The 19,079-nt window shown below is 41.7% G+C and overlaps 1 protein-coding gene across 1 annotated transcript in view; it reads left to right on the top strand.

The window, feature by feature from the left end:
- The window catches only part of CTNNBL1 (catenin beta like 1), a 152,845-nt gene that overhangs the window by 81,665 nt on the left and 52,101 nt on the right, over positions 1-19,079 (top strand). The window contains exon 11 of the mRNA XM_082643383.1: positions 15,269-15,450. Within this exon, the coding sequence (XP_082499509.1) occupies positions 15,269-15,450 (182 nt within the window). The remainder of the gene's footprint in view (positions 1-15,268; positions 15,451-19,079) is intronic.

The following is a 19,079-nucleotide window of genomic DNA, read 5'->3' as shown; positions in this document are numbered from 1 at the left end:
GGTCCAGTGGTTTGGGTAGGCTTCCTTGTGGGAGGGACTGGTGCCTGCGTTCTGGTGGGTGGAGCTGGATCTCATCACTCAGATGGGCAAGGCCACATCACATGGTGTGTTCTTGGGGTGTCTGTGGGCTTAGTACGACTTTAGGCAGCCTGTCTGCTGATGCATGGGTTTGTGTTCCTGTCTTGCTTGTTGTTTGGTGTGGGGCATTTAGCACTGGAGCCTGCAGGCATTTGGGTGCAGCTGGGTCTTGGAGTTGAGATGTAGACCTCCAGGAGACCTCTTGCCGTTTAATATTACCTGGAACTGGGAATTCTCTGGCATTCCAGTGTACTGGACTCAGCGCTCCCACACCAGAGGCTCAGGCCCAAAACCCGGCCTGGGAACCAAGACCCCACAAGCTGCACAGCTTGGCAATAAGAGGGTGGGGGAAAAAAAGGACAGGAAGAAAACAAATGAAAACTGAAGACAGATAGCAAAGATAAAAACAAGCAAACAACAACAACAACTAAGAACAAACAAACAAATGAAGCAGACAAAGCCCCAGACAGATGGTAAAAGCAGAACCAAACAGAAACAAAGAAACACAAAACGTACAAAAAAAGAAACAAAAACAGGGAAAAGAAAAAACAAGAGAACAAGCAGACAAACAAAAGAACCCCAAAATGAAATCAAACAATTAAAAACAAAATTGACAAAAAAATAAAAAACAAAACAAAAGCAGAATGCAAACTGAAGGAAAAAGCAAAGAAAACAAAACAAACACACAAAGATAATTTTTAAAAGATAAAGATAAGAGCAAATAGAACAAAGCAAAAAAGATTTAAACAAAACAGAACAAAGGAAAGAAAAAAAAAGAAAAGGAAAAAACACAGAACAAAAAAGTAATGTAGAAAGAGAAATATTAAAAAATTAAAATATATTTTAGAAGTTTTTAAAAACTCAAATGAAAATAAAAATAAAAACAATAATAATAAAACAACAACAGAACAAAACATTTTTAAAAATAGTAATCATTATATTTTCCTGGGTCTCAGCTTTCAGCATCCTTGCCCCCACCATGAGTCACAGCCAGCACTTGCCTCCCCAGGAGGCCCTCCACAGCCTCTAGTTAGGTCTCTGGTCCCACTGTGGGCACTGTGGGGGCAGCTCAGGCTCTGACCTGGCCCACCTCCTGCACGTACTAGTCTTCAAAGTCTGCAGCTGCTACAGCTAGACCAGTTTCATTTGTGGGAACACTCATTGTCCATCCAGGTATTCTGTAGATGCAGGGTTTACCAAGCTGATCTCGAGGACTTAATCTGAGGCTTGTGCAGCTTCACGGGAAGACTTTTGTTCCTCTTCCTTAGTCGCCCTGCCCTGGGGCTCAACTGTGGTTTTAGCCTCACCTCTGCATGTGAGCCACCCACAGGAGTCTGCTCCTGAGGCTGCCCTGGAGCACTTGGGTCTGCCCTGGTGAGGACAAGGTGCAGAGGTGGCATGACTCCCTGGGTCACAGCGGCCCTGGTGGCGACAGGTGCATGGGAAAGCCAGAGGCCACGGGAGTGATAGATCCAGTCTTAGCGCCTGGCAGCCAGTGCGAGAAGGTCAGCCCTGGGGGAAGCTTTTCTTAGGCCTGGCCACAGGCGTGAGAAGGTCTTCTTTAACATTTTATGTCATTTTATATTATATGTGACTCCTGTTAAGAGCATATAGCTGTTTCTTGGTTTTTTAGTCCAATGCGAGAGTTTGTTTTTAAGTAGATGAATTTGATGTACTTGTTTCTATTACAATGACTATTATGTTTGGCCCTTTTCTTCTGTTTGTGTGTTTATTTATTTATTTATTTTTAAACATAGTGGGGTTTTTTGGCTGTGTTGGGTCTTAATTGCTGCGTGCGGGCTTTCTCTAGTTGCTGCGAGTGGGGGCTACTCTTTTGTTGTGGTGCGCAGGCTTCTCATTGCGGTGGCTTCTCTTGTTGTGGTGCACGAACTCTAGGCACATGGGCTTCAGTAGTTGTGGTGCACAGGCTCAGTAGTTGTGACAGGCTCTAGAGCACAGGCTCAGTAGTTGTTGCGCACAGCCTTAGTTGCTCCGCGGCATGTGGGATCAAACCCGTGTCCCTGCACTGGCAGGCAGATTCTTAACCACTGTGCCACCAGGGAAGTCCCTCTTCTGTTTATTTTGTCCTGATGATTTCCTTCATGGTTTTATTTTATTTTGTTTTGTCTTTTAGTTCTTTTATCCTTTTCCTTCTTCTGTGAAAATATGGAAATTATTGTTTCTTTTCTATCAGTGAAATTTACTTTTTAAAAAATGAAGCTTTATTTATTTGTTTATGAACGTTCGAAACGCTACCAAGTCCCTTCAGAATCTGGTCTCTGTCTAATTCTCCTGTGACCATGTCTTCTCATTCTCCCTTTTCCACACATTTACATTCTACTGTCTAAACCAGACTACTTTAGATTCCTTAACACATTGCTGTATTCTCCAGGTGATTCACCCTTGATGTTTAGGCTAAACTTCTTTAAGAAGCTTCTGCCCCTGTATCACTTCTCCTAGGCCTGTCCTTATACCCCCACCCACCCCCTAGATTGTAGAGATTAGGTTGTGGTATCCCTTGCATACCTCTGTGGGAGCACTTACCACCCTGTGTGGTGAACATCTGTTTGTCTCTGGCTGTACTATAAGACTCTTTTATATATATATATAAAAATTTATTTATTTTATTCATTTATTTTTGGCTGCATTGGGTCTTTGCTGCTGCACGTGGGCCTTCTCTAGTTGCAGCGAGCAGGGGCTACTCTTTGTTGCAGTGTGCAGGCTTCTCATTGCAGTGGCTTCTCTTGCTGCTGAGCACAGGCTCTAGGTGCACGGGCTTCAGTAGTTGTAGCATGCAGGCTCAGTATTTGTGGCTCATGGGCTTAGCTGCTCCCCAGCATGTGGGATCTTCCTGGACCAGGGCTTGAACCCATGTCCCCTGCATTGGCAGGTGGATTCTTAACCACTGAACCACCAGGGAAGCCCACTATAAGACTCTTGAGAGCAGAGACCAGGTTTTCCATTTTACATCCCCAGAATCTAACAACAGTATACATTAGGCTCCCAGTAAATATTTTCTAAATGAATAAGAAAAATCTGAGAAATATTTTTGCTGTTTAGAGTCATTGGGTCATAGAATTGCTGGCAGACCCCATAGATAGACCCAAAGAATGAGGAGTGACTTATTAAAAGCCATGTAGCTGAGAACACAATTTCCTGCCAAGAGATATTTAGTCCTATTTTCCTATGTGAAATTTTTTAGTGTGTGAAGAACATAGAACAGTCTACAGGATGGTTGTGAACCTGATCTTCAAGGTTCCAGGGAAGCCAGGCATCAGCTCTAGTCCTGGGCTCACTGTCCTGTTTGGCCTGTGTCCATGCTGGGCTTCAGAGCAGAAACCAACTCAAGTGCCCGCACTTTAGTTTATCCCCCTTTGGAATACTTCACCCTCTCGACTCTTCTTCCATCATACTCCTAGGTGTTTCAGGGTTATGTTTTAGTTATTCATTTCTTATAACCTTTCTACTCAAGTTTCAAAGAAGTCCTTCATGTAGATTTGTAGTTGAGTTTCAGCTTTTGTTTCTGGGGACTGTTCAGAGGTCCAGTACCTCTTAGCCCTTACCTAACAAGCTTTTCCCCTCTGGTTTACCCTTCCACCCCAGTGTCAGTTTAGTTGTCAGGTGACTTCTTTTCATTCCTGTGTTAAGAGTGCCTGGATTTCACAGTGCTTGACAGAATCAATAAGGAAAAAAGGGCCATTTTTTTTGTTTGTTTTTTTCTCTCTCTCTCTGCCAAAGGATAGATGAAGACGTTTTGGAAAAGAAGAAAAGATTGCTGAGGTGATATTTTAAAATGGAACTCATGCTGTGGAAAAAACAGCAGGTAGCCGTCCTAGAGTATAGGAACTCAAAAAAAAAAAAAAAAGAGATTTCACATTTGGCTGTAGCGTTTTGATAAGGAAAGAGAAAAGATGAGGTGAGGGTGGGACCTGCAGGGCCTCTTAGGCAGTGGAGAACTGTGTACTGAAAGGAAGAGAGAGCCAGAGTCCCTGTGTGTGTGTCAGGCATCTTGGCCTCATTCTTTTCGTTTGGTAGTCAAGAGTTAGGGTACAGAGAGGATATTTGGATGGTCTTTGGCTAGCAGCAGGAGAGTTAAGATATGAACATGAGCCAAGTAGTATTAACAAGACTAGATTATACCCCTGGGGGTATAGCCGTTTTAGAATTTGGCAGGAAATGAGGGTGGAGCTATAAAAATGCCCTCATTGCCCCTGGATGGGGACTGGTTTGCCATTTCTTTGTACTTGGTTACAGATGCCTATCTTTGGTAAGATTTTGCTACAAATAGAAGATTTCAGTATACTGGGCTTAATTATAGACTGTACTCCAAATGTTTGCTTCTTGCCTCCACAAACCACTTTTTAACAGTATGTCCTTGTATCAAATGGTTCAGTGTTCTTTAAGAAACAACAAAGCCAGTGGGAGACAGAAGAACTACATTGTCAGTTTCCTTGGAAATGTTGACATGAAGCTTATTACTTCTGTTGTAAAACCCTGTTCCATTTAGAAAAAGAAGAGACCACCGTGATCCCAAGGGATGTGTACAATTGCAGCTTGGGATTGTGTAACAGAAATACAGTGAACCGATTCTGGTTATTAACTGTATAGGCAAAAAAAAAAAAAAAAAAAAAAAAAAAGGAAAGGAAAGAGAAGGGTACATAGATACATCCATTTCAGAAGCCATCAATTCTTTTTTCCTATGAGTTTTTTTTTTTTTTTTTAGTAAGATTTTCCTTAATCTAAAGAAAATTGTCTCTGACAAAGAAAACAAATAAAATGGTGATAGTATACCATTTGCAAAGTAAGTCTTTGCAGGCCCAATTCTGAGCTGTAAGTTTGTACCAAAGCATATAGGTAGGTAGGCCAGCCTGGTGAATTGTTTTTAACCTTGAAATTTTATTCCCTTGGTTTTGTTCTTTATTGGTTTTGTTCCTAATGAACATGTGAAGATCCAAACTCTATCGCAGTTTTATTCTTGTGATCCTTTACAAAAGGTTTTGTTGTTGCTGTGGTGGTTGGTGGTGGTGGTGCCTTTAAATTCTAGAACCTTTTCTTCTGACCTTCAGTCTCCAGATTCAACTGCAAGAGCAAAATGGTAATGCAGATCTTTTAGAATTCAGCTGTGCTTCCTAATGGGGCTGTAGCCAGTTTGTGCTCCAAGTTGCACACACAGATCTTGCTGTTGTTTGTCCAGCAAACATCCCTTTCCCCACTCACTGAATATTGCCATTCTCACTTAGATGAGTAAGAGGAGTCTGCACCTGATCTCTAGAAATAGAAAGATGCTTCAAAAGTACAAAGTAATGCTTCCAGCAGTCCTCCAGGCTGGTGTTACCTCTTCATAAATGGGAAAGTGCTATGGCAGAGACGGCAGATTAAACTGAAGCAAGATTACCTGGCAGGAAATGGTGTAGGACCTATCTTTGAGCCCTTCCATCAGCTTAGACTCATCCTGCCATCATCACAAGCATGATAACAAACATATTTATCATATCCGAATGTTTCCTTGTGCCCCTTAGTAATCCATAACCCCTCTCCCCTATTTCAGTGTTTTCAAGCAACTATTGATTTGCTTTCTGTCCATTATAGGTTAGTTTGCATTTTCTAGAATTTTATGTAAATGGAATTATAGTGTTTACTCTTTTTTTAGTTGGGCCTGTTTAACTCACTATAAGTATTTTGAGATTCTGCCACGTGTATCAATAGTTTGTCCCTATTTCTTTGTTGGGTAGTATTCCATTTTCTGAATATTTCACACTTTGTTTATTCACTTGTTGATGGCCATTTAGATTTTCAGTTTTTTTGCTTTTAAGAACAAAGCTACTATTAATATTCATGTACAAATCTTTGGGTGGACATTTACTTTATTTGATATTAATATAGCCACCACAGCTTTCTCTTGATTAGTGTTAGTATAGTATATCTTTTAACGTGATTGTTAACATGGTGGTTTATAGTTAAGTTTAAATCTCCCCTCTTGTGGGTTGTTTTTATTTTTCCCATCTCTTTTTCCGGTTCCCATTTTTGCTTTGTCTGCCTTCTTTTAGATTCACGGTATTTTTTTATTATTCCATACTATTTTCTTAGCTCTTCTTCTTTGCCTTTTTAGTACTTGTTTTAAGGTTTATAGGGTACGTCTTTAACTCTTCACAGTCTGTCTTCAAGTAGTGTTATATCATTTCAGCTATAGTGTAAGAACCTTACAACTCTAAGCTTCCATTTCTCCCTCCTGATTTTTGTGCTCCTGTTGTCACATGTTTTACTTCTACATATGGTATAAACCCCATTATATACTGTTGCTCTTTTTCTTTAAGTGGTCAATTATCTTTTGGGTTTTTTTTTTTTTTTAATTTATTCTTGGCTGCGTTGGGTCTTCGTTGCTACGCACGGGCTTTCTCTAGTTGCAGCGAGTGGGGGCTACTATTTGTTGCGGTGCACGGGCTTCTCATTGTGATGGCTTCTCTTGTTGTGGAGCATGGGCTCTAGGCATGTGGGCTTTGGTAATTGCAGCATGTGGGCTCAGTAGTTGTGGCTTGTGGGCTCTAGAATGCAGGCTCAGTAGTTGTGGCACATGGGCTTAGTTGCCCCACAGCATGTGGGATCTTCCTGGACCAGGGCTTGAACCCATGTTCCCTGCATTGGCAGGTGGATTCTTAACCACTGCGCCACCAGGGAAGTCCCCTGGGTTTTATTTTTTTAATTAGCTAATTAATTAATTTGGCTGCGTTGGGTCTTAGTTGCGGCATGTGGGATCTTTTGTTGTGGCTCACAGGCTCTTCATTGTGGCTCACAGTCTTCTCTCTAATTGTGGTGCACAGGCTCCAGAGTGCACAGGCTCCATAGTTGTGACGCACGGGCTTAGTTGCCCCGCGGCATGTGGGATCTTAGTTCCCCAACCAGAGATCAAACCCATGTGCCCTGCATTGGAAGGCAGATTCTTAACCACTGGATCATCAGGGAAGTCCATAAGTGGTCAATTATCTTTTAAAGAGATTTTTTTTTTTTAAGTAAGAAGAAAGTCTTTTATATTTACCCACATATTTGCCATTGCCAGTGCTCTTCATTCCATTGTGTAGATCCAGATTTCCATCTTGTATCAGTTTTTTTCTTCCCAAATGATTTCCTTCAACATCTCTTGTAGTGCTGGTTTATTGGTGATGATTTCTGTCAACTTGTGTATGTCTAAAAAATTACTTGCCTTCACTTTTGAATGATATTTTCACCAGATATAGCATTCTAGGTTAATAGGCTTTTTTTTTTTTCTTTCAGTACTCTGAGTGTTGCTCCACTGTCTACTGGATTGCTTAGTTTGCAATGAGAGGTCTGCTTTCAGTCTTATATGTTCTTCTGTATGTGATGTGTCTTTTTTTCTGGATGTTTATAGGATTTTCTCTTTATCATTGATTTTGAATAATTTATGATGTCCCTTGGTGTTGTTTTCTTCATGTCTCTTCTGTTTGGTGTTCATTGAGCTTCTTAGATCTGTGAGTTTATAGTTTTCATCAAATATGGAAAATTTTCAATCATCATATTTTCAGATATTTTTTTTGCCCCCATCCTTCTTTCAGGAACTCCAGTTACAGTTGGCCCTTGAACGACACACGTTTGAACTACATGGATCCACTTATACACAGATTTTTTTTCAATAGTAAATACTACAGTACTGCATAATCTGCTGTCGGTTGAATCTGTGGATACAGAGGAACTGTGTATGTGGAGGAACCACGGATATGGGGGGCCAAGTATAAGATACGTAGATTTTTGACTGTGCACAGGGTTGGTGTCCCATTCCCCACGTTGTTCAAGGGTCAACTGTATATTAGGCTCTGTGAAATTGTCCAAGTACAGCTCACTGGTGATCTATTCATTTTTTTAGTCTTTTTTTCTTTCTGTTTTATTTTAGATAGTTTCTAATGTTATGTATTTGAGCTTACTCTTCTTCTACAGTGTGTAATCTGCAGTTAACCTCATCCAGTATGTTTTTCATCAAACATTGTATTTTTCTTCTCTAGATGTTCAACTTGGGTCTTTTTTATATCTTCCCTGTTTCTAGTTAACATGCTTAAGCTTTTCTCTATCTTCTTGAACATATCATATGTAGTTATAATAACTGTTTTAACATCCTTGTCTTCTAATTCTGTCATTTCTGTTATTTTTACTAATGATATTTTTTCTCTTTATGGTTAATGTTTTCCTGTCTCTTTGAATGTCTGAATGCTTAATTTTTTTTTTTTTTACTGAAATTTAGATTTTGTGAATTTGGATTTTTTTTCTTGGTATACTTATAAATATTCTTGTGTGTGTGTGTGTGCTTCTTTATTTTTATTTTATTTTTAAATTTTATTGGAGTATAGTTGATTTACAGTGTTAGTAAATATTCTTAACTTTGTTCTAGGTTCTAGTTAAATTAATTGGAAATAATTGTTCCTTTTGAGGCTTACTTTTAAGCTTACTATGAGGTGGGACCAGACTAGCATTTAGTCTATGGCAAATTTAACTCATTACTAAAGCAGTACCCTTCTGAGTACTTTACCTGCTGCACTGGGAATTCACCAAGCTTTTCCACTGCAACTGGTGGGAACACAAACTATTCCTGGCCCTTGGTGAGCTCTAGGGATTGTTTCCCCCTTCTTCTTTAAGGTGCTTCTTTTCTACAGCTTTGGTTAGTTTCCTCATGCATATTCTAATCAATACTGAACTGAAGACTCAGCAGGTACCCTCTGCAGATCTCTGTGCAGCTCTTGTTTCTGGTACCCTGCTTTGTGAACTCCAGCCACAGTGGTCTCCCCAGACTCCTCACTGTGCCTCCTCCCTGCCCTGAGGCATGGAAACTCTCTCCTACCAGCCAACCTGGCTCATTGAATGTGTTTCCCTCTCTCAGTGATTACTTCCTGTGCTACCTGATGTAAAGTATCTGAAAACCATTGTTTTGCATATTTTATCCTTTCATTTTTTTGTTTTAGGCATGGGAGGGGATGTAAATCCAGTCCCTGTTACTCCATCTTGACCCAAAGTGGAAGCCTAACAGTATATTATATACTGAAAAAAAAATACATTCTAAACTATATTTTCTTACCATTTATTGCTGGTAAATAGTAATGCAATTAACTTTTGTGTTTTGATCTTTTATTAACAACTTTGCTGTGTCATGTATTGGTCAGCTTTTGTTGCAATAACAATCCCCAAATCTCAGGGACTCTCGATGGCAAATGTTTGTTTTTTACTCCTGGTACATCTATCACTGGCCATCTGAGGCTCTGCTTCACATCTTTATTTGGGGATTCAGGCTGAAGGAGCAGTGCTTAATGGGACATGACTCTCTCATGGCAGAGGCAAAAGACTGGATAATGCAATAAATCTTAAAACTTCTCTAAAGACACATATATTACTTACACTCACATCTATTTGGCCATAAAAAGTCACATGGCCAAACCTGATGTCTGTGGTGGGAGGAGGGTATATAAGCAGTGATGTGTTAGAGCTGGCTCATATAGGCTCATGAAAGCTGCTTGTACACCTCTCTTTCCAACACTGCGTTTAGTGATCATGTTGGTGACTTGAAATATACTATGATGGGAGTATTTACACCATGTAAATTGGCAAACACAACAAATCAGCACTTTTTTTCTGGAGAGCTAGCTGAACTTTTAGTTTCGAACCACTAGGTATATGCCTCTTTTAGAGAGTAGCGGTTAATAGTTGGAAACAAGATTATTTTCTATCATGTTTCTTTTTAGTAATTTGTCAACTTGTGTGTGTGTGTATGTGTGTGTGTTTAAATTTTACTAGCTATGACCTCTAGTGTAGCATTGAGTATGAGTAGTGATAAAGGGCAAACTTGTCTTGTTCCTGGTGTTAAAGGAAATGCATTTTGCCATTGAGTAATATTTGCTCTAAGTTTTTTGGAGATAGCATTTATCAGATTAATGAAATTTCTCTAATTGTCACAGATTTCACATAATTGATCAATCAGTTTTATCAAATGCTTTTCCTACATTTATTGAGATGATCTTTTAATATTAATATAGTGAAAATTGCATTAATGAATATTCTGATATTGAACTAACCTTGCATTCCTGGAATGAGCCCATCTTTTTTATGTTTTCTAGGATTCTGTATATTATTTATGATTATTATACCTATATGTATGAATGAGCTTGGCCTGTAATTTTACTCTCTCAGAAAAGTTTTGCTGTCAGAGGTTGTTAATTGTTTGTTTTAGCCTTATTAAATGAGTTGAATAATGTTCCTTATTTTTCTGTTTTCTATATGAGTTTAAGTAAAATTGGAACTATTTTGCCCTTGAATGCTTAGTATAACTTGATAGTGATACCTTCTGGACCTTGAGTTTTCTTTGGGAGGAGATTTTTAACTAGCTCTCCATTCAGATTTTTTTGTTTTTCTTGAGTTGGGGAAAATATATTTTCCTAGGAATTTGTCCCTCTCACCTGTTTTCCAAGTTTATGGCATAGAATTATTCTTTTGTTCTGTTGTTCTTTTTTTTTTTTTTTTTTTTTTCGCAGTATGCGGGCTTCTCACTGTTGTGGCCTCTCCCGTTGCAGAGCACAGGCTCTGGACGTGCAGCTCAGCGGCCACGGCTCACGGGCCTAGCCACTCCGCGGCATGTGGGATCTTCCCGGACCGGGGCATGAACCCGTGTCCCCTGCATCGGCAGGCGGACTCTCAACCACTGCGCCACCAGGGAAGCCCAGCAGGCTTCATTTTTTGCTGCTGCCCCTCGTGCTCTTTATATTCTAGCAGTACCATGCACCACTTCCCTGAAGGTTCCATGCTTACTCATGCCTTTGCATGTGCTGTTGTTTCCTTCTGCTTGAAATACCCTTATCTTTTTTGCCTGTCTGGGAAGGACATCCAGTGAAGCTTGGTTCAGGCATCATCTGCTTTGTGAAGCCTCCCTGACTCATAGTCAGCCCTCCTTCCTGCATTCTTGTTCTACTTTGTGTACACCTCCATTGTAGTACTTGGCTCTTCGTTGTCTGCATGTCTGTCTCCCCTGTGAACTGAGCTCCTCAGAAGCATGAGCTGTGCCTCTCTTTACATCCTCAGCTTAATAACTGGCACCTATTAGATGCCTCATAAATATTATATTTGATGAAAGAGCAAAAAAATTATACTCAGAATGCATGTTCATTACAAAAGTATTTCTGTATAATAAAGAAGAATAAGCTAATTAAAGCAACAACGGAAACTTCCCACTCCTCACCTTTCCTTCTTATCAGAAGGCTCACCTGGGCAGAAGAGGGAGCAGTAGGTGACTCAGTCATTTCCCACAACCACCCATGTTATAGAGGCCAGCATTCACATTGGTCCTCGCATGATCAACAACCTGATGAACCCAGCCAAGACTAAGATAAACTGCTTGTCCTCGAGTAGAATAAATATTTCAAATAAAGTCAACCCAAGAAAGGCCAAACAGCTATTGATTGCTAAAAGCCTGAACTTGAGCCCAGTGAGTATTCCAACGTTCACCTCCATGCAGCTTGCCTGATCAATATGCAATTACTGCCCCCTTTAAACGTGTCTTACACTGCCTACCTGAAGAAGGGTTTTACTTTTAAGATCTTTTGTTTGTTGAATTTGCTTAGGCAGGGAAAAAAAGAGACTTGGCGAAACCAGCGTCATTTATCTTTAGCATTTCAAGCAATTCTGTTATATGTGAAATGGTTTGAATGTATGCTGCATGGTAACGGAAGGTGCCCTGTTACATGACTGTAATTCATTTCAAGAGGACTTTTTCTGAGTGACTAAACAGTAAGGATATTGTATTTCAGTTTCCTAACTTCTGCTCACATGGTTATCTGCCCTAGCCATAACCTTTGTAAATTTAAGTTTGTAGAGTAGGGTGCTCAAGTCCAACTGCAGTGAAAACATATATATTATTTGTCTACTCTCCTTTTAGAATTTCATCTTGGTGCAAAAAATACCCTTCCTATTGAATTTAGAAATTTATTTACCCTGCTCCAGATATTTAAGATTGCATGTCTCACAAATATGCCTTTCTCATACCCACTGCAGTGATCAGAACTCTGTCGTTTTCACTTACACTCTTGTCATTCTCTTAAATATGCTTACTGACCCCCAAGCTCTGTCACTCCAGTCCCTTCATCACACTACTGCCAGGTTAAGCTTTCTAAAATCTATCTGTGTAGAGTCCTCCTTTTCTTGAACATTTTATGGCTTCTCCATGTCAACAACATGGAGCCCAGGTTCCCTGGCAGCACATCTAGGGCCTGTCATGACCTGTTCCTGCCCACCTCCCCTTAGTCATCTTCTTAACCCTTGGTCATTTTTATTTATTTATTTATTTATTTTGCGGTACGTGGGCCTCTCACTGTTGTGGCCTCTCCCATTACGGAGCACAGGCTCCGGACGTGCAGGCTCAGCGGCCATGGCTCACGGGCCTAGCCGCTCCGCGGCATGTGGGATCTTCCCGGACCAGAGCATGAACCCATGTCCCATGCATTGGCAGGCGGACTCTCAACCACTGCGCCACCAGGGAAGCCCAACAACCCCTGGTCATTGAGAGCTACTTCCAGTTCCCCCAAGTGGCGTGTTCTTACAGGCCTCCTGTACCTTTGCCCAGGTCGCTTACCCACCACTGCCACCAATGTCATGGCTCTCCCTTCTCTGCCTGACAAACACTCATATTTCAGACTCAGTTCAGATGTCACCTTTCATTTGACACCTTCACAGATTTCTCCTTGATAAAGTTAATTATCTCTACCTCTCACCTCCTTGGAGTTAAATTTCCATTGCTTTGGGTTTTTGGTTTTTGTTTTTTTTTTTGCGGTACGCGGGCCTCTCACTGTTGTGGCCTCTCCCGTTGCGGAGCACAGGCTCCGGACGTGCAGGCTCAGCGGCATGGCTCACGGGCCCAGCCGCTCCGTAGCATGTGGGATCTTCCCGGACCGGGGCATGAACCCATGTCCCCTGCATCGGTAGGCGGACTCTCAACCACTGTGCCACCAGGGAAGCCCCAGCTTTGGGCTTTTGAAATTATTTTTATTTACCTGTTCTTAAATTGGCTAAAGACAGGGAGCTTATAATTCCTAGCAGCTAGTGTAGTGCCTGCTGTATGGAGGCAAGTGCTTAGTAGAAGCCTGTTTTTTTTTTTTCTGTTAAACTCAGTAGTTGGGTTGAATGTCATTTGTGAGTATCTTGTATTGTTTTGATTGATTTGTTTATTCCCCATAGCAAGGGGAATAAAGGTAGGAATATTCACAATACATCCTTGATCTTTTGAGGTTGGCACCAAGTAGGATGGCCAACTATCTCGGTTTGCCCAGGACTGAGGGGTTTCCCAGGATGTCGTACTTTCTTTTCAGTGCTAAAAATGGAACAGTCTCAGGTATACCAGCATGGTCTAGCACCAAAGGGCACTGTCAGCAAGCTTTTTATCTACTCTCCTTTCCTCCACTCACTGGGACCCAATTCTGGCTGGCTATTCTGACCCAGGATAGTATGCTTTGTCATCATTAACACTTTAATAGTGCATACAAAAATTAACTCAAAATAAATTAAAGATCCAAATGTAAGAACTAAAACTAGTAAACTCTTAGAAGAAAACATAGGTGTAAATCTTCACGACACTGGGTTTGGCAGTGGTTTCCTTTTTTTTGACTGCACAACATGGCTTCCGGGATCTTAGTTCCCCGACCAGGGATTGAACCCAGGCCACTGCAGTGAAAGCACCAAGTCCTAACCACTGGACCACCAGGGAATTCCCTGGTGATGGTTTCTTAGCTATGACACCAAAAGCACAAACAGCAGAAGAAAAACATAAGTTTTGTGCGTCAAAGGGCGGTCAAGAGAGTGAAAAGATACCGCCTGGAATGGAAGGAAGTAGTTACAAATCATTTACCTGTTACGGGACTTGTATCCAGAATAAAGAACCCTTACAACTCAATAACAAAGCTAGTGAAGCTAATTTAAAAACGGGCAAAGTATCTGAATAGATATATGAATGGCCAATAAGTACATGAAAAGATGCTTGACATCATTAGTTATCAGGGAAATGCAAATTAAAACCAGAGTGAGATACCATTTCACACCCACTAGGGTGGCTAGAACCAAAAAGTCAGATGGTAAGTGTTGATAAAGATGTGGAGAAATCAGAACACTTATATGCTGCTAATGGGAATCTTAAATGATGTAGCCCCACTTTGGAAAAGTCTGATGGTTCCTCAACAGGTTTAAACATAGAGTACCATATTCCCTAGCAGTTTCACTCCTAGGTATACATATACCCAAGAGAAATGAAAACATATATCCATACAAAAACATGTGCATGAATGTTGATAGCAGCATTATTCATAATAGCCAAAAGGTAAAAACACCCCAAATGTCCATGATGGATGAATGGATAGATAAATGGTGACATTTCCATACAGTGGACTACTCCTCAAGCATAGAAAAGAATGAACTACTGATACATGCTACAACATAGATGAACCTTGAAACCATTATACTAGGTGAAAGAAGTCAGTCACAAAAGACTAAGTATTGTATGATACCATTTAAATTGAAAAGTCCAGAGTAGGCAAATCCATAGAGACAGGAAGTAGATCAGTGATTGTTTAGGGCTAGGATGGAATGGGGAGGGTAGAGGGATGGTAGCTTAAGAGTAGAGGATCTCTTGTCAGGGTGATGAAAATGTTCTATAGTTGCCTATGGTGATGGTGACACATACCTGTGAATATTCTAAAATTCATTGAATTGTACATTTTAAATGGGTGAGTTGTATGGTACGTGAATTATATCTTGATAAAGCTGTTAAAAAGAAAGAAAAAGGAAGAATAGGTGACCCATAATCCTACCACCTTGAACATGTTCGTATCTTGATCTGTTTCTTTCCAGTCTCTTTTAATGCATATGTTTTACATAATTGAGATAATGCTTCATACAGAATTTTGAATATTATCTTTTGTGCTTATCATTCTGACCATAAGAACTTGTTCATTCTAGCACATACGCTCCTAATTGTTAACAAGTGTTAACAATTCCATGTAGATATACTATAATGTAATAATTTTTTTACTGGTGGACATTTTAATTGTTTTGTTTTTATTTTTCTTTTTTCCATTGTAATGAGTATTGCAGTAAATACACTTTTTTTTTTTTTTTTTTTTTAAGACTAGAACACACTCATGAAAACCTCTTTTGTTCCCAGAGAAAAGAAGATCTCCCGGAGCAGTGCCCTGAAAGTGCTGGACCATGCCATGATTGGACCCGAGGGCACAGACAATTGCCATAAGTTTGTTGATATTCTTGGCTTACGAACCATCTTTCCCCTTTTTATGAAATCTCCCAGGAAGATCAAGAAAGTGGGAACCACTGAGAAGGAGCATGAAGGTAGGGTTCACTGGAGAAGTCAGCCTAATGAAGATGCATTAGGAGAAATGGGAGGCAATGAGGGCTACTTTGAAAAACTCCGTCATGCAGCTGAGGAGTTGACTCTTAGGCGGAAGTGTGCTACCTTTTTCTTTTTTACCTGCTTATTGTCTATGCATGGAAAAGCAACCCAGAGACCCCTGATCACTGATGGCCTTTGTTGCACTGGTTCTCTGCTTGTTTGAATCCTAGTGGTTCCATTCCCTTCTGGCCTGTGAATAAGTCTGTGTGTGAAGGTTTTGTTTTCTTCACTATAATTTGTAGCGAGGAGTGTCTCTGATGGAAGACCCTTTTGAAAAGAGTAATGAGGTGGCAACACATGTCACCGCCAGAGTAGTGCTTTCATGTATTTCTGTATTAAAGTGTGATTCAGCCACCATTAGGAATTGCCGAAATAAACTATTTACAGCCCAGGTTCCCCTTTTTATGTTTCTCCTCCCTGATGGTGCAATACTCCCAGCAAAATGCCATGAATTGCGGTGCTGTAAGCAGAGTAGTTACTGCTAGGCCATTCTCTTCCTGCTGTTGTCTAGTGGCCTGCTGCATCCCTCTCCCCAGTAAATAGCCGCAGTGCAATCTGGAGGGCCCTGGATTTATGAGCATTGACGGTTCTGTTGGAGGCTAACAGATACTTGCACCAGGGAATTTACGTGGTTGGGTGGTTATTTTAAAGTATGGGGAGGGTGCTAAGAGGGGGACGAGGAGGTGGTGTGTGTGAAGGACGAGGACCTGGGCTGATTGGCTGGCTAAGTTGGTTGTCTTGTCAGAAGTTAGCATCTGTCCCATGGTTTGATTTTTTTTCATCATGATTAGTAGAACGGCATAGGTATCTGCAGGATCTTTTGCATTCCTTACGCTCCTAGGTAAAAGTTTGGGGGTTCCTGTCTATCAGTTCTCAAATTGACTTGACTTAGTCTGTACCAACTTGGAGTGGCTAAAGGTGAAGAGGATGCCTTCGGTGGTCACCTCCAGTGATACCTTCTCTGATGAAAGCAGCTCTCCAGAGACAGCAGGAAGTCTGGCAGGGGAAGAGCTATGGATTAGAGATGTGAGAACATGTAGAGAGTTCAGTTCACCTCAAACCAGAGACTGACCAAACACCAGCTGTGAACATGTTAAGCCTACTGCTGATCTTTTTTCTTTCCTCAATGGAAATTCAGCAAAATGAGGCCATGGGAGAGGGAATGGGTGGTATTGGAGAGCGAGGAGATAAAATTTTGGAGACAGTCACTGTTCTTTGAAAACCTGCCACATTCCTAGTGCTGCTGCATTATATGCTATCTTAGTTGGGCCTTACCCATGAAGCAGATGGTGGTATCCTTGTTTTTTAAGATAAGGAAATCAGCTAAGAAAGGAACCAAGCGGTGGTTCTACAGCTAAATAGCTGTGTGACTTTAGACCCTTGGCTTAACTTCTCTCAACTGCGTTTTCCTTCCTGCTCTGTAAGATGCGGAAACTAGACTAGTGAATTAGAAGCTCTGATATCTGTACCCTAAGATCCTGAGGCACAGGCCCTAGTTGTCAAGGCTTTGTCCTATAATCCAGGAAACTCCTCGAGGACTGTGGGTGGCTGACCTGCTGGGTTGTATTGAGAGGCTTGATGCTACATTTTGAGCATGCTTGAAGAAAGTGAAGGGAAACAGCCCTTAGCAGGGTCTTGCTCTGTGTGCATGGTGCTGAGAAGAGAAATGACAGATTCAGTGAGTAGCTGTTTTCCTTCTGAAAAATGTGCCTGGTGGCATGCTGGTAACAGTACATTTGCTTTAGAGTACCCACATTAGGAATTTGATAACATTATATTAGTGAGGGCAGTGGATTGGGAAGACAGCTCCTGGAGGGCACGTTTGGACTGTAATGGCTGGTGAGGATGAGCTCTGCATCCTGAATACACCGGCACCCAAAGAGTGACCCCCAAGGAGAAAACACAGCCCCGGCCCTTCTCCCACCCCTGCTCCTGCTCCTGGCCATGGTGGTGGGGTGAGGATGGAGGCAGGGCAAAGCAGGGGCACCTTGTGCAAGGTTTCTTTGTCCTGTCTTCTGGGTTGCTCTCTATGTGCTGACCTTTCTGAAGGAAGTGGACCAGGTTTGTGTGGTAAGCTAGAGCACGGTAGCTCAGACCATCAGAAATATTTGCAAAGATGCCCAGCCCCAGGTTTCTACCATGCTCTTGCCTCCACCTGTAACAATTTTCTCTGACCTGTCTGCTTGCCTGCCTTATAGTCATCCTTCAAGTCCTTAGTTTTTTTGTTTGTTTTTTTTGTTTGTTTTTGCGGTACACGGGCCTCTCCCGTTGCGGAGCACAGGCTCCAGATGCGCAGGCCCAGCGGCCATGGCTCATGGGCCCAGCCACTCTGCGGCATGTGGGATCCTCCCAGACCGGGGCACGAACCCGTGTCCCCTGCATTGGCAGGTGGACTCTCAACCACTGTGCCACCAGGGAAGCCCTAGTCCTTAGTTTTGATGTCACTTTCTCAGGGAAACATAACATCAGCTCCTAGGCTTGAATAGAACCTCCTATTAAGTGGACTCTTGGACCCAGGACTTTGACTTCATAGCCCTTAAGATTATGGAACCACTAGTCTTGTCACCTCTGCATCCCAGGGCCTAGTCCCGTGCTTGGCATGTGGTAGATACACAGTGTATATTTACTGACTGCATGAATGGATAACTGCTTCCCTAAAAGACTGCTCATTAAAGACAGACATGGATTTGGGGCTCTCCCCAGAACCTTGCAAGGTTGAATCAATACAGTTGACAGTTGTTGGTCATACACCTGGGGTGACCAGCTTGTTTGGAAGCAAAACAAGTGGGTTCCTAGCCTTAAGTTTTTCCTTGTCTCATGGGCTTAGAAATTATGGCAGAACTCCTCCCCCCTCCTTTAGAGCTATGCCTTTAAGAGACATGTTATGGATGGAACTTCCTTATAGGTGAGGCCACCCTATGACAAGCTTCTTGTGGTAATCCAGCAACTCCTAATAAAGGACTATGGGCTGGGAATCAGCTTGCCCGTCCAGAACCTCTGGAGGGTTACCCTGTAAGCTTCCCTTTCTTGTCAGATTCAGGGGCTTGTCACATATCAGGGTTAAGTTCATCCTGGTCCAGTCTCAGCCCCTGTCATCACTTAGAATCTTCCCCAAACTCCGATGGTAGCAATATAGCCTGGTGTGGTACAGAATGATCCACTGCTTGTCAACCACATGATCTTGGGTTAATTCTTAAACTCTCCGAGCCTTACTTGAGCCTTACGTAAAATGCTAGATCTACCACATAGGGTGATTGTGAGGGTCAGGTGAGGTGACAGATATTAACTTAGCACAGACTCTAGAATAGAGTAGGCACTTCAAGAAGTGTAAGTTCTCTCCTCTACTAAATCTGTCTCCAGTTCTGCCCACCCTGACCTTAGTCACACATACCCATTCTTCTAAGGGGTCACTGGGAAGCCAGGCAAAGAGACTGCCTACACCTTGGGTATGGGAGGATTGGGAGAGTGTGGGCGTTATTGGCCTTCGGTCTAATCGCTGTATGATTGCTGCATGAGAATGGGCAAACTCATTCTTGACGGGAATGTCAGGAGTCATGATATGCTAAAT

This window comes from Mesoplodon mirus (genome assembly GCF_964341445.2).
Source record: "Mesoplodon mirus genome assembly, chromosome: 15".
Lineage (NCBI taxonomy): Eukaryota > Metazoa > Chordata > Mammalia > Artiodactyla > Ziphiidae > Mesoplodon > Mesoplodon mirus.
Note: the sequence above shows the minus strand (reverse complement) of the source record. Positions and strands in the feature narration are given on the sequence as shown.